Consider the following 17,540-nt stretch of genomic DNA (forward strand, 5'->3'; position numbering starts at 1 on the left):
GCTGAGTATGTAGGTTTCGAACAGAAAACCCACTCATCCCTACACCAGCCCCCTCCATGTGTCGCAGCTACTGCTACAGTCCCCTTAAAAAGATGTACTGTACGCGAGGCACTGCAACTTCAACTGAATTCCATATCCTGTGGCACCGATAAGATCGCACATGAAGTCAGTCCGCCCAAGAAAGCAGGTAGCATTCCGAAATAGGACTACTTCTTAAGTTATTTTTAGACTTTTTAAACTATCATATTTATCACCAGAATTTGTGGACAATTGTTTTACAGTTGGTCTAATGACAATACAACCAAATGACACAGGTTATATAATTACCTAGTCTACTGGAGACATGCATAACATGAAATTCTGAATTTCCACCAAATATATGGGCTGAGAAATCACCGTCAGCAGGAACTACAAATTTCTGGGAGTCATTTCACTCGAAAATCAACAAATATTTTTGTATTTATTAACTTGCTGAAGCGAATACAAAATGTCGTTTATATTACAGTTCTCATTAACATTCCTAGGAGAAAAAAATTCTATTAAAAGATAACTTCAACACAATTCAAATAGACAAATATAATAATGGGCTACTCTCTCGCCTAAACTTTGTGACATCAGTTGCTTTTAAATCTATTCCTATCTCTATTTAACTGTAATTTTTAACCATACATGCAGACACTGTGTAGATAGTCCTAAGTCTATAAAAATGGGAAGATAAATTTTGCAATTCATTTTATATTTCAGATGTGTCTAGTAATGTCATAAAATAATGTTATAAATTTCAATCAAAGACACAACTATATGCAAATGTTTATTTGCTACATGAATATAAGGTATATAAACGTTTTCGCCTTGTGGGGCATCATCAGATATATTAAAATTATGTGATCTGAACTTAGATTAAATTAGATTTATAAAAACCAAATACGAACAGTGTGTAATACATAGTGATAAAATTTCATGAGTTATATGTATACTAATTGTAACAAGAAATGAGATAAAATGATGAATTTCAATGTAGTGTAAATTCAAATATGATTAAAATTGGAATTGTGTGTACATATAACTCATGTTACATTGTAATACGTATTTATCAAATAACGTTGTGAAAATTATGATCATGTTAAAATGAATAAATGGATGAAATCTTGGGTTAAAGTTATTCAATGTTTAGAAAATGACACATCTTGGAGAACTGTGTATAATACCGAAGTTTGCAGTAATCGATGTTGTAGGTTGATTGTGATATGCGTATAAATTATCATTCATACACTGTAAACATAAAAGTATAATTTATTTATACAAATTATGAGCATTATTTAGTGATCAAATGGGATAGAAGTCTATTTTGGTTTTGGAGATGTGAAAAGGTGTTAAGATTACTTACGAGTACTTTGCTTGATTGTAATCTAAATGTTGTCTAGTTTCGATGCGAATAGTGGTTATCCTTGATCCTCTAGATCTAAATAATCTATCTTTTATAATGCATATCGTTGTTGAATTACTGTGTTTAATTAAGATGGAAGAATTCTGTAAAAAAACAAGAAATGTTGCCATTAATATTTCGATCAATTTGAACTATTTTAAAAGAAAAGTGATGTGAGAATAAATAATTAATTCTATGAAAGTGAATATGGGGGTATTAATTTGTGTAATATTATATTAATAACGGTTTTCAAATTACTTACGTACGTATATGTCTCGGTGTATGTGGGAGTGTTGATGGTTTGAAGTAGACTGAAGTTGAGTGATCGTATGTGTTCTGCTGTGTAATGGCGGAGTAATATTGAAGGGAACTATTTGAAAGACGGCGTGTCATGATGTAAATGGATCTACTTTAAATTGTGTAAAGCGGGTTTCTAAAGTTTAGTAAATTTTCATTAATTATATTTTTATCTTTATTGTGGTAATATGAAATGAAAAATTCTTCTGCTGCATTTATGAAATTATTATTATTGTATGTTTTTAAAATGCTTAATGTATCCTGACGTTGACCTAGTTCGTGTCCAGTATTGATTAAGTGTGCCGCGTATTTTGATTTATCTCATAAACATGTTCCTTATATCTCGTTTTCATGTTACGTTTGGTATGGCCTATGTAATTTTTTTCGCATGTGTAACATTTAAGCATATATATAACTTTACTATTTAATTTATTACTGGTGTTTATTGTATTAGTGATATTGTTATTTAATTTATTATTTGTTTTGAATGCTATATTTATATTTTCTTTATTGAAGAAGTTTTTTAATTTATTAGATATATATTTGTTGTAAGTAAGTATTGACCAATGTTTTGGTTTTTTATTGTTGGATCTTACTAAGGTTGTGGCTGTCTGTCGTTGTGTAAAAAAGACTAATACATTGAGAAAACCATTAACTTCCTAAATAAAAATCAAATAACAGAAATACAATGTAACCCAACTGATAATTATCAGAAACAAATAAAAGATACATTAAAATCAATACCTGATATTATTCCAAATTCAGAAAGACAAAAATATGTCAATCAAAATCCCACAATTCCCACCCTCAGAACACTACCGAAAATTCATAAAAAAGATTTAACAATGGGATCTATAGTCAACAATATGAACGCCCCAAATTATAAATTGAGTAAATTCTTAGATAAATGGCTAAAACAAACATTACAGCTAAAAAGTCAATACACCATATAAAACACAAAGCACTTAATAGATAACTTCAAAATATTAAAGATCAATAAGAATTCAAAATTAATGTCTTTAGATATAGAAAATTTGTACACAAATATCCCAATTCAAGAAACTATACTCATCATTAAAGAAAAATTACATAATTTGCAAATACCAGAAACTAAAATTCGACAAATAATACGATTGTTAAATACCGTCACTTCACAAAATTATTTTACATTTAATCAGAAAATATATAAACAAAACATCGGCCTTGCTATGGGCAACCCCCTATCAGGAACTCTCACCGAATTTTTTTTTACAAAACATAGAAGATAACAAAATTAGCGATATTTTAAATAAACATAACATAAAATCATACTATAGGTACGTAGATGATACTATCATAATATATGAAAATACGTCAACAGACAATTCCATTCTCGACCCATTGAACAAATTACATAAAATCTAAAGTTCACCGTGGAATATGAAATGAATAATTCTATACCGTTTTTAGATCTAAGAATAATAAAGCAAAAATATAAATTAAGTTATGACATCTACAGAAAACCAACACATACAACACATAGTATACCTGCAGATTCAATACATCCCCAAAATAAAAAACAAAGCATGTTCAACTATCTAACAAATAGATTAATACAAGTACCTTTATCCAAAAAAAATACAAAAAAGAAAAGCAAAAAAGTTTAGACATTGCAAATGAAAATGGATACAGTAAAACTCTTATACGAAAACTAATTCGGAAAAAAGAAAATATTACACAACGACAGACAGCCACAACCTTAATAAGATCCAACAATAAAAAACCAAAACATTGGTCAATACTTACTACAACAAATATATATCTAATAAATTAAAAAACTTCTTCAATAAAGAAAATATAAATATAGCATTCAAAACAAATAATAAATTAAATAACAATATCACTAATACAATAAACACCAGTAATAAATTAAATAGTAAAGGTATATATATGCTTAAATGTTACACATGCGAAAAAAATTACATAGGCCATACCAAACGTAACATGAAAACGAGATATAAGGAACATGTTTATGAGATAAATCAAAATACGCGGCACACTTAATCAATACTGGACACGAACTAGGTCAACGTCAGGATACATTAAGCATTTTAAAAACATACAATAATAATAATTTCATAAATGCAGCAGAAGAATTTTTCATTTCATATTACCACAATAAAGATAAAAATATAATTAATGAAAATTTACTAAACTTTAGAAACCCGCTTTACACAATTTAAAGTAGATCCATTTACATCATGACACGCCGTCTTTCAAATAGTTCCCTTCAATATTACTCCGCCATTACACAGCAGAACACATACGATCACTCAACTTCAGTCTACTTCAAACCATCAACACTCCCACATACACCGAGACATATACGTACGTAAGTAATTTGAAAACCGTTATTAATATAATATTACACAAATTAATACCCCCATATTCACTTTCATAGAATTAATTATTTATTCTCACATCACTTTTCTTTTAAAATAGTTCAAATTGATCGAAATATTAATGGCAACATTTCTTGTTTTTTTACAGAATTCTTCCATCTTAATTAAACACAGTAATTCAACAACGATATGCATTATAAAAGATAGATTATTTAGATCTAGAGGATCAAGGATAACCACTATTCGCATCGAAACTAGACAACATTTAGATTACAATCAAGCAAAGTACTCGTAAGTAATCTTAACACCTTTTCACATCTCCAAAACCAAAATAGACTTCTATCCCATTTGATCACTAAATAATGCTCATAATTTGTATAAATAAATTATACTTTTATGTTTACAATGTATGAATGATAATTTATACGCATATCACAATCAACCTACAACATCGATTACTGCAAACTTCAGTATTATACACAGTTCTCCAAGATGTGTCATTTTCTAAACATTGAATAACTTTAACCCAAGATTTCATCCATTTATTCATTTTAACATGATCATAATTTTCACAACGTTATTTGATAAATACGTATTACAATGTAACATGAGTTATATGTACACACAATTCCAATTTTAATCATATTTGAATTTACACTACATTGAAATTCATCATTTTATCTCATTTCTTGTTACAATTAGTATACATATAACTCATGAAATTTTATCACTATGTATTACACACTGTTCGTATTTGGTTTTTATAAATCTAATTTAATCTAAGTTCAGATCACATAATTTTAATATATCTGATGATGCCCCACAAGGCGAAAACGTTTATATACCTTATATTCATGTAGCAAATAAACATTTGCATATAGTTGTGTCTTTGATTGAAATTTATAACATTATTTTAAGATAAATTTTGCTTAGCATACTTTTTTACTTGCTGTTTGGCCCTGGACTCAGTTGATGTGCATTCCGGGACTGAGTTAGTTTGTCTTGGACATGGGACTGAGCTGGGGTTCTCCCACATAAATATCAGTCTTAAATGTTGCTCTGACACTGATTATAAATAAACCCTCTTACCTGTACCATATTCCTGGGTGCGACACTGGTTGTTTTTTTTTTTTTTTCCTCTTGTACGGAGGAGGGATCCGAAGATTTGCATTGCAGCTTGAGGTTTATTGTGGTTACCACTTCTATTCTGTGAATGATTGGGTAGCCGAACGGCCGCGCTCTTGTACAAGTACAGCACTCTGCACCTGAACTGAACCCGGGCTATGGTATGGATGATGATGATGATTATAATAATGATAATGATGATGATGATATGTGAATTAATGATGGCGAAATGAGTCCGAGATCCAACGTCGAAAATTACCCAGAATTCTGCTTCAACTGGTTGAGGGAAAAACCCCAACCAGGATTCGAACCCGGACCTGCTAGTTTCACGGTCAGACCCACTGACCGTTACTCCACAGCGATGGACTGACACTAGTTGTTACTAATATTGTATCTGAATTATTTACAAATTTGCATTTGTAAATAACTTGAGGCAGTTACACAAACATGTAGGCATAAAACTTAACTTCGTGCTGACACACGCAGCAAGCAAAAGTACACATTTGAGTAGACCAATACTGCGTCAACTTATTTAGAAATAGGAGAGATTTTCAGATAAGCATTTTTTATATTCAAGTGTACAGAGCGTTCCTATGCATAACGGTCCCACTCCAACCACTACCTAAAAAAATTTGTTGGCGGACGACTGATCATACGCCATCGTACGGTGAAGTCCGTGCACACTTCCTTATGCAGAACGGTTTGCATAGGAACTCTCTGTATTGGTTGCCTGCTTGTACGTACCGAGTTCCAATTACCAATTATTAGCGGCTCCAGTGCTATGATTCTCCCGAAATGTGCATCCAATATTTTCATGAGTTCTCCAGATTCTAGACTCCATACATACAGGTTCTTTCTACGACAAATGGAAAAATTTTAAATTTTATTCAATGAAGTATCTGTAACTCAGAGCATGTATTACATTATAAAATTCTGGATTTACTTTAGAAATCGAAAATTACTAGTTCCATTCAAACCATTTTTAACATATGTATTATATCAGACTTAGAGCAAGATATCTGTAGCATGTTAGAGTAATTATATAGGAATAAAACATACAACACTAATATTCCTGCACACTAAACACTAGGGTATATAGAGTGTTCTGAAAAAACTTCCAATATTTAGAAAGGAGATAAAATGCATCAAAACAAGAAATAAAAGTCCTACAAATATGAATCCTAAAATTAATATCTTCTGAGAAATGAGCAAATGTTTACCATCACTGTAACAGCAGCATATCTTCACTGTGAGCTTTTTGAGAAGAGGAAACAGAATGCAACCGTTTGTCACCACGTATTACCCCTGAGTGAACAGGGGTATTACACAGCTTATCTTTGTTTGTGTTTGTAACAAGAGAAAGCTTAAGCAGCAGACGGCAGTACGTTCGTAATCGTACTACCACAGTCTAGTATATACAGTCACGAAACTCAATACGTAATAAATATGCATCCATAGATAGTTGCTAACCACTAGGATAGCTACTATCGCCTCATTACAGACAATGCGTAATAGTACCTGCACAGTCTATTGTTCCTAGAACTCTCACAACTCAAGCTTCGTGACTGTATATACTCGTACTAGACTGTGGTACTACTGCCGTTTCGTGCGGTATGTGTTGAATTGGAGCATGTTTTGTTTCTTGTCCAAGAGCTCACAGTACGTAAAAGACAAGCTGCTCTTACAGTGATGTTAGGGTTACCAAATGTCCGTATTTAGCAGGACATATATGCATTTTGAAGAGTTGTCCTGCCGTCCGTATTCATTTTTGAAGATTTTTTTAAATGTCCGTATTTTTATGAAAAAGTCCTGATCATCTCATTTTTTTTTAATTAAATTTCAAAACATAATTCTGAGCTGCGAATAAACTACAGTTTGTTCCCATATATTTATTCACAATCTGAACTCATTGCAATGGTAGAATAATGTTCCAAGTATTAGCATCATTGGTCAATAAACTTTCGTTACAACGTTAGAATAGTGCTGCAAGTATTTGTGTGTCAACCACTACATCTTATTATTAGGCCCATGCTTTAATGAAAAAATAGTCAATTAAAAATACCGAACGCTTTTGAAGATAATGTCTCGAAAAATGTACTCAAATAGACGTGTGAGGTTTCTGTAATTCACGATTCAATTACAGTACCGACATATCATATTCATATGTACAGTTACCCTTAAAAGGAATGAGACGACTCTTGGTCGTCGGAAGTTAAAGTTCTACAGCGCGGTTCACTCGATATCGACGTATACCATGAAATATACCAGAAGAATTGTTACAAGGACCACAACAAGGACAAGGACCAGAATAAGAATCACGAAGAAGATAGCCATTTAAGGCCACGATTTCACAACATTGCTCGAGTCACAAAATACCATTGCTTCTCTGTACCGAATGACAAATGCCTGCTATGGGATCTACATTCTGGACTGCTGCTGTCGCTGTCTTGTCTCGGTAGCTCATATAGTAGCGTGTCGGTTCCACTGTATAACCGAAACGTTTCCTGTTCGTTCCCATGTAAAACTTTTTTTTTTATTGAGGTGTAATTAATTTTTTCAGAGATCCTCGACTGTTTAATTTGTCGAAAAATATGGAATAATTTATGCCCAATTTCTGGGTCTGGTCTTACAAGCGGGCTGAACCTCGTCAAAAAATCTTACTTGGAAGTTAAAAGTATTCTTCCTCAAACAATAATCACAAGAAACAAAAAGAGACCTGTTAACTTAAAATCTTGTCCACATGCCATCAGCTTCTATTACAGCCCTAAGTCAATCCGGTATGGATGTCACGAGATTGTGGGATAGGTTCTGATCCCCGGCGAGATCTTCCCAGGTGTCAACAACGTGATTCCACAATTCGTCTCGCTTTCGAGGGCGTCGCACAGTGGTTCATTTTCCCGAATTCCTGGCCAAAACCCCAAAACTGAAACATATAGGAGAGGATTGTTTGTTGTCTTAAGTTGAAGAGGAAGGACAGGGCATGTAGACATCGTATATCTTATCTTCCTTCTCCAGTCCTGTGCTTGTAAATACATGGCTGAAAATGCGTCTCTCTTGGACAATGCAGTTGCTGAGTTTGCGTGGTGAAAGAAAGGTCGTTTTTGAAGTGTTATAAATAAGTGGTATAAGTGTGAAAATAAAAGCTGAAGCGTGGATTCGATTCCTGGAGGTGTGTAGAATATTTGAACATAGTTTTAATTTATTACCTAATTAACTAACGGCATTTAGATATTAAATAATGTAGTCATGTTGATTGTGGTTGAAAATGTGAAAGCGGCAGATTCACGGAGGTTAAAAGTTATCGGTCCTGCGAGGTCCTGTCAAGTTACTCATTACAAATCATACCTATGTGGATGCTTTTCATGTACCAATAAAGAAAGTCTGCCCCCAACTGCCACTGGGCCCACTAGCTCGACTTTAGTTTTGAAGTGCGCACTGCGTCTTTGCGTTGTAATACAAGGAAGGATCGGAAAGTAACACACAACAATTATTTAACGGAATACTATTTTGGTTAGGACGTTCAAATTTGGGAGGTAGTTAGTTTGAATCTTGCACTACATACAGCAATGATTCGATTGGATGTCACCCTGGCTAAATAAGCTGTAACTGAGTAAAAATTACGCGTTTTCTACCATCATTCACTTGTGAAGGGCAGCGAGGTGTAGTCCATTTTTTTTTTCGAAAAACAAAAAAATCGACTGAAATCCACAGGGAAATATTGGAGGTGTATGGCGCTTGATTGTCTGGACCATAGCAACATCTCTAGGTGGTGCAAGTTCTTCGAAGAAGTCCGCCGACGAAGCACGTTCCGGCCGACCAGTGACTGCTGCAACACCACCCAATGTCAGAGGCATCATTAAGGCGGCAATCACCCACATTACAGTCCAGATTTTGCATAGTCTGACTTTCACCTCTTCGGACCAATGAAGATATTGCTAGGAGGACAACGCTTCTGTTAGGATGAAGAAGTGAAATCGGTCGAGCGCAGGTAGCTATAGGCCTACGCCCAAAAAACAGTTTTATGAACGAGGTGTACTGAAACGTGTCACGATAGGAGATATATGTCGAGAGACTTGGTTCCAATGTCGAAGAATAGGTGAAACCTCTAGCTTTCTTGTGCATTATTTCGTTTTGCTTACCTCTGAAATACGTTGCCACAAAAAATTGTTGTGTCGTATATTAATCCTTCATCAATTTATTAAAATTTGAATTATTTCTGTAATTCCTTTCAGGATATGAAAGTAATCACATAAACCTCACTAGGCGTGAATTGTTTACTATACTACAGGAACGTTCATCATCTAATTTTGAAGAAAAGTATGATTATTTAAGAGAACGCCTTAGAATCATAACCGATTCCCCTGCAACATCATCCGCTGAACTAAAGAATGTGTAAAAACATTTAATATATAATTTTAGAACCAGATGGCAATGGTCAAATAGGACAGTTGAAAGATTCCTACCACAGAATACGAAATGGCTTGAAAATCTGCGAGTTTTCCAATATGCGTTACTGAAACGCAATAGAGAGTCGAACGTCCATTACTAGAATTTAGTAAAGTGGTGAGCGTTATAAAAGACAAAAAGCACAGGGATTAAGATAAAACATAGGTCCTTCAGAAGTCGCATATGCCACTCAAATGAGTCTTCGTGAGGCAGGAGAGATTGTTACTACTGCTGCTGCAATAAAAGACGTACAATTTTCAACACCAATCAGTACGTCAACATGCAGGAAAGCTTATAAATTAAGTTCAGAGCATTGTCCATTCTAGTTGAAGTTAAATTAACAAAATTCCATTATAACCTGATTAGGTCCGAGACTAAAAATCCATCGCCTACATTTTCCAGCAATACAGAACGGTGCTAGAAGCACAAAATACATGCTATTCCGATACCAATGCCATTCAAATAACAGAAAAGTCTGGTGAAACTGATCTGCAGGCATTGTTGGACCATACTTCATAAAGAATATTGAAAGTCCCAAGAAAGAAACTGAAGCGTTCGTCTGCAGAAGTAATGTCACTTCTGTCAGCTCCAGATGCATCTACACAATTAGGTGTGTCCACTCAGGCCTCTGATAAAGATGACTCCCTTATCTCCGGAGACTAGGGTGCTAGCGAATGAAATAATTACTGTACTATACACACATTATATATAGATTTATGTATATAGATAAAATAGACTACAACTTTGAATACCCTAAGAAGCAATGAAATGATCATCCACGCAAAAAAACATATACTATAGCTATTTATGTGAATTTACTCGATATTTAATTCTTAATTATGTTACTTTTACGATTTGTTTCAACTTTGTTACATTCAAATTAATTCAAACATCTCTAGAGGTTTTGGCCAAGAAATTGGGAAAATGAACCACTGTGCGTCGGTGGGAATAGGTGGCTATTCTGTAGTGACATAAACATAGGTTATCTCTCGGAACTTTTCCGTAAAAGTAAATTAAATTCACTCCTTGAAACTGACAACCTTAGTCGTAGCGTAATTTTTCCACCAGCATACAAGCTGAAGTAGCACAATCATTGATAAAATTTTTGTACACAGAATTAGACTGAATTTCTATTCGACAGAATCTATAATTAATTGCTTGTCTGAACATGATAAACAAATCCTATGTGTTTCCAATGTCACTGAACAATTTCAAAATATTAACTTAAAAACTAAAAAAGGGTCGTAAATGCTGTATCTAGTGATTATTTACATTTATGTCTACAAAATGAATCTTGGAAAAAACGTATATGATACTGGTACTACTGATATTAAGAGTAAATGTATTATATCTTTCATTTAATTTCAGAATCACTTCAGTGGATGTTCTCCACTCAATGCTGTGAAAAAATTCAAAAGTAAAAAAATGTAGATAACGCAGGGACTTAAAAATCTCATGTATTAAAAAGAAGAATCTCTATGTAATGAGCTGCAATGTAATGATCCTCATGTCCTTAAATACTACAAGAAGTACACTGTAATTTATCAAAAATTATGAAAGAGGGAAATAGAATACATTTGAATAGAAAAGTACAAAATTCAGATAATGCAATTAAAGCTATTCGGAATGTTGTTAAAGTTAAATTTGTAGATATTCTAAGAAAGGACATATTTTTTTCATTAAAACAAGTGATTATAAAGTAGAGGATCCCAAATCTATTGCAAATTGAAATATTATTGACAACTTAAACATTAAAGATTTTGCAAAAGATACTACAATTGGTTACTTAACAGTTGAATTTAATAATTAGTATTAATATATGTAATTAGTCAATAACTGCAACATTGTGTTTTCATTCAATCATAACATGAATAAAATTGAATGCACATTAAATTAAACACTATTGGAAACACGTAGATAAAATAGTTAAAATCAACTGAAGGGGTGAGAATGAAATAATCCAAAGCCACACTTTTAACAAAAAGTGTTTTGTGCGAGTGCATTTCTTACACATATGGGAAAGCTACTAATAAAATATTGTAATAATTACTCAGCAAATGACATAGCCTAAGGACTCTAAACTTTTGTAAAAGTTTGTCTGTGTGGCTTAGGAATATTTTTAATTTCATTTTAATTGTTAGTTTTTAATATATATGCATTTACATTGTATATGTATGTATATAAATGCATTCACTAGATTAACGTTTATAATATTATAACTTGTAATTTTGTATTGTCTGTGATCATTAACACTTAATCTCAGGACTTTGTAAAACTCTATTTCAACGTTACTTAGCTATTTGAACATTATTTAGACAAAAAAAAATCGTTGATGTAGACTGAGAATCGAACTCGCTCTCTTCTACACAACAGGCAGAAGTCTTAGCGTCTGAGCTATTGAAACGAAACGAAAGTTTTCCGTTCTTTGCGGAGTGTCGATCTAGTCATGAAGGTCCATTGTCGATTTAACTACACGATTTATGTATATATTTATATTTTATTTACGTAATATTATCATATTTTTTGCAGTATTTGAAGTGAATTTCGGAACGATGGTAGTAACAAACCAAATAGCCTGCATTTAAGTAGCGCAATATTCGTTATCTTGTGTATCAGTGCTCTGGTCTCCAATCATGCGCAGTGTCTTACATCTGAGACTTAAGAATATTCAATCGTCTCATCCTTTTCCAGGGAAACTGTACACGCCAAACAGAGTAGGTCCCTAATTTAGGCGTATCCATTTGGTTGAACCGTATTTGCAGTTTGTATTGTCTTTCTCTTCTCTATCAGATTTTGCATACATCAGCCTATGAATACCTTGCGTCACGATTTCATAATCTATCCACACATCATAATCTGTATACTTACCCAGTTACAACACGACACTATTGTCAGTCCCTCTCCCCGGATTTTCCGTTCTTGAAATTCATTATCTACAGATGCTAGGAGCTGCCTGACCTTAAACGCTTTCAAGTCCAAAGTAAAACATCTTATTTTAGAACGTACAGTGCCACAGGCTATAAATTAGAATTCACAATTGTAACTAGTTTATGAAGTAATCATGTAATTTAATTTGTCATCGAGCTGAAGTAAGTATTAAAGTTCGATTATCTTCTGGCTTTTGCATATTTTTCTGTTTCGATTTTGTCTTAGGTATAGGTACCTATAGGGAAAAGAAGGTTAAGAATACACACTTTTTGGATTTTGAGCTCTAGTTGCTTAATGGTTTAGTTAATACATATGAAATTTTTATAGAAAATTGAAGAATGTTTCCAAAAACATGGACATTGTAAAAATCTTAAAATAATATTAAATTCTTCTTCAATTTATTAATTACATTATGTACTGAAAATGCGAACCCTTAGACAACATATGGTCAAAGAGCACACAGTAGTAAAATTCAAGAGTACGCATATAATATATTCGTTTTAACTATTATCTGTATATCATAATTTTGTTTCTTCTGTCATTAGAGATGAATTCAAACGTTATTGTTAATTAAATCACTTAGCTGGTGACAGATTTTAGCAACAAGAACAAAAAGTAAACAAACAGAGACACAAAGATCACAACTAACTTTAACAAATCAAATTTATTCACAGTCATTACAAACAAATAGTCCACATTCACTGTTACTTGTGCAATGCTCGTGCATCCTTAGATCATAAATACCCAGATTGCTCGGCCTTATAGGCTTTGATGGTAACAATGATATATACATATGATCTGTGATGCAACTAATTATTACATTGGTCACATTTTATCTAGTCACAATCAGGAGGTCCCGTATACTCTTCAGAACACAGAGGACAAGCAACGATGTCCGCCTCGTTCGTATTAAAAACCTTTGCAATGAATCTTTTGCTCTCACCTCTAGCTAGCTTTCCTTTATCTGCTGCATCATTACTTCCGTAAAAACCAACTTCCTATCGGATTTTCTTTTATATTTCCCCACTGTCTCCTAATTCTTGCAACTCCACTGAAATTACAGAAAAAAAATCGTCTAGGATTCGAATAAATAGACAAAATAAAGTAAAATATTAAAGTACAGTAAACATTTCAACTAATATAAAATAAACAAATGTACAGTAAGTTAAAATATTATCTCTATAAAAACTGAGTCGTATTGTAGCTGCTTCGAGTCTAAGAGTACGCATGCGAACTCTTGCGTGTGTGCTCTTAGCCACTAGCCTAATATTTTACAATTAATAATACTGATTCGTGGCTCTTCACATCTTGGAGTGGTAGTTAATGCTTTATTAACAGTACCCAGCCGTACTTTAGTAAATGATGGAACTGATAACTATTCACCTATAACATTAATACCATTCAGATAAAAGATCGGAGAGGGCAAAAACAGATTTCTTACCTTTAAAACAACTATACGAAACACCACATCCAACTTGTATTCTTCACTCACACAACATATGGACAGTCAGTTTTGCCAACATCACTTTTCCCTAACTTTCTTTTGTACTAACATTATATTATCATGTATTTCCTTTTTATCCTCTGGTTGAGTGGAAGAGAAGGCCTTACTGTCTTAACTAGCCAAAAAATAAAGCATTATTATTATTTCCATTCATTATATTCTACTCTAACAAACCATGTGAATTATAATATCTCCAAGTGTTGCGAAAGTCAAAGTTTTTATGTTCAGTCTTTGAAACTCATATACTGTCCGCATCCCGGTTTGTCCTGGCCCTTCTGTAAACGCTAGTGGCTGGGCTATTAGCTCTTTCTTGCAAATATTTGCTGTACGAACTTGGAAATCTACTAATACTTTACATTTAAAGAAAAGAGCCCCCTTAATTAATTGCAGCCACCGACGTAGCTCAGTCGGGTTTTCCCCAACCGTAAAGCAAATATCAAGTAATCTATAGAGAATCCTTGGCCCCATTTCGCCTAATATCATCGCACTATCATCAATTCCATCGACGCTATATAATGGCTTTTAGAGAACTCGGAACGTGGTTTCCCTTGAGCAATAAGGCAAATGTCGGGATGAGCCCTAAAAGAAATGGGCCACGGACCACTTCCCTTCCCCCACTCTTTCTCTTCTACTATCACAAAGAACTTGCTAATTTCTTAGATAACAACCCTGAATTATGATAATAGGGGAACATAAATATATTGTAAGTTCACAGGGCTAACGGCTTCGAAGCTGGGTACCTGGTTCTAATGAAGTGCTCTGGTAGCAATCTAAAGCATGGGGGCATGAGATAGCTACTCTGCCTGCCATTAAAAATTCACTTCACTAAATCCCCAAGGTAAAATAAAAAACGGATACAGCGTCGTTAAATAACCAAGTAAAAAAAATAAGTGACTATTAGTGATTTTCCCCGAACGGACAGTATACCTACTTAAAATCATTTTATTTTTCAAAATAACGAATCGAGTCTCGTATTTTACCATAGTGTTTTTGGCAGTGTGTATTTCAGAATTGGTTACATATTTCGACATAAGCTAAAACACTGCATACCTCACACCTGCAACAACATAGTCCTTAGCTGCAGAAACCATGCAGGAGTTGGACCGCAGTATGTGGGTGGAGATGTTGCGCACACCGTGAGGCAATGGCAGCACGAGCGCCTGGTCAGGGTGATGGGCGGTCTCTGTGAACTCCCACACCACGAAGCCGTTGCCCGTCGTCCCCAGGAGTGTCGTCTCGTCGCGATCCAGCTTCAGCTGCAGCAGTACTTCGGTGTTGTCATTGTCCGTGCGAGGCAGCTCGCGCTGTGGCAGTTAACATGTTGTTATGTAGTCAACTGTACGAAGGCAGGTCTGAGCTTCACAAAAGATGCCAACAGGGCATCATTTATGAGGTAACTAGGCCAGGAGATAATGGAGTATGGTGGTCAGATCCTTTCCCCTCTGCATTGCATATTTCGCCGATTAGCTACATATTAAACTAATCAGACTTCAGTTGTATACAAACAATATTATTCTTCCTCTGACACATATCGTCAAGTGAGATGTACTGCCTGAAAATAGATACACATATCAGCCAGAATTTCAGTTAAAAATTGAAGTATCATATGTAAACCTTCAAAAAACGAAAAAGCTCCAAGTGAAAATGGTTTAAATGTAGAGCTTTTTAAATGCGCTGAAAAGAATTTACTTATAGATTTTTATACTTCTTAAACAACATTTGGACAGGAACCAAACTCCAGAATGTTGGCAAAAGGCTATTATAATATCATCCATAAGAAAGGAAATAAAAAACAATGTGAAAATTACAGAGGCATAAGCTTTCTCAATTCAGATTATAAAATCTATACAACCATAATCAAAAATAAATTATTACATCATTATGAAAACAAAATGACTGAAGAACAAAATAGAAAGATCATATTGTGATAGCCATTTTACTATGAAGATTTAGTAGAAAATCATGGAGTGTTTAATATCGAAACACACTAAGCATTTATTGATTTCGTAAAATCATTCGATAAAGTTAACAGAAATAAACTTTTAGAGATTTTATGCCATGATAATGTACCAAATGAAACCATTTTTTTCAGTTATAATTTATGTCAACAAAATGAAATTGCCATAAGAAGTGAACGCGAAACTACTAGATGGAATTCAGTAAACCAAGGTGTTAGACAGGGGTGAGGTCTTTTCTCTCTTCTATTTATCATATATAGGAACCATATTTTGTATATTTGGAGGCAAAGTCATCATGCAGGACTTCAAATTAATCGAAACACGTTTCTCGATACATTACTGTTTGCCGACGATCAGGTTCTTATCGCTAAAATATAAGATGGTCTACAAAAAGCTGTTTATAATCTACAAATAATCGCTTCAGAGTTCAATATGGAAATCTCAACAGAGAAAACAAAAATTATGGCATTTTAAAGACAAGATCCAATTCCAAGTTAAATCATGATAAATAATAAACTAATTGAATGTGTCCTTTTAACTACTTAGGCTATAATTTATCTTATATTACTAATGAAGATATGGCAAGCAAAATATCTAAATTTATAAAAATCAATGGAGTAATCAACACCATCTTCAAACTCTCCCAAATTCAAAAACATACGGGGCTAAAAGTCTCTAAAACACTAGATCGGCCAGTTCTGACTTTGAGCAGTGAGACATGGACAATCAGAACAGCTGAAGAGAAGAAGCTAACAGCAACTGAAATGAGGTTTAAGAGACGCACAGCGGGATGCTCATTGCTCGAACACCGTAAAAATGAAGACATACTGAAAGAACTAAAAATAGATCCTATAGTTCATTTTGTTCAACAATACAGACTTCAGTGGAAGAAACATGTCGAAAGGATGGATCGCACTAGATGGCCTAGACAAATTCTTGCCTATGTACCAAGAGGAAGAAGAAATTTGGGAAGACCACGAAAACATTTGGCATGCGACTGGCACGGATCCACTAGGGTCTAACACGTGAAGGACATGATGATGATGATAATGATGATGATGATGATTCATTCATTCATAGTGTTCTGCCCAAGGGCAGATCTTTTACTGCAAACCCAGCATTCTCCAGTCTTTCCTATTTTCTGCCTTCCACTTTGTCTTCTCATATGATCCATATATCTTAATGTCGTCTATCACCTGATTTCTTCTACCCCGAACTCTTCTCTCGTTCACCATTGCTTCCAGTGCATCCTTCAGAAGACAGTTTATTCTCAATCATTGACCCAGCCAATTTCTTTTCTCTTTCTGATCAATTTCAGAATCATTCTTTTTTCTTCCACTCTTTCCAACACAGCTTCGTTTCTTGTTCTGTCTGTCCACTTCATACGCTCCATCCTTCTCCATATCCACATTTCAAATGCTACTATTCGCTTCTCTTCACTTCGTCGTAATGTCCATGTTTCTGCCCCATACAAT

General features: G+C 34.0%; 1 protein-coding gene across 1 annotated transcript in view; it reads right to left on the minus strand.

The window, feature by feature from the left end:
- The window catches only part of LOC138698967 (NACHT and WD repeat domain-containing protein 2), a 487,839-nt gene that overhangs the window by 83,349 nt on the left and 386,950 nt on the right, over positions 1-17,540 (minus strand). The window contains exons 21-22 of the mRNA XM_069825158.1: positions 15,158-15,411; positions 5,974-6,085 (exon numbers count right to left, since the gene is read on the minus strand). Coding sequence (XP_069681259.1) covers positions 5,974-6,085; positions 15,158-15,411 — 366 coding nt within the window. The remainder of the gene's footprint in view (positions 1-5,973; positions 6,086-15,157; positions 15,412-17,540) is intronic.

The sequence above is a fragment of the Periplaneta americana genome, chromosome 1, assembly GCF_040183065.1.
Source record: "Periplaneta americana isolate PAMFEO1 chromosome 1, P.americana_PAMFEO1_priV1, whole genome shotgun sequence".
In the NCBI taxonomy this organism is placed as follows: Eukaryota; Metazoa; Arthropoda; class Insecta; order Blattodea; family Blattidae; genus Periplaneta; species Periplaneta americana.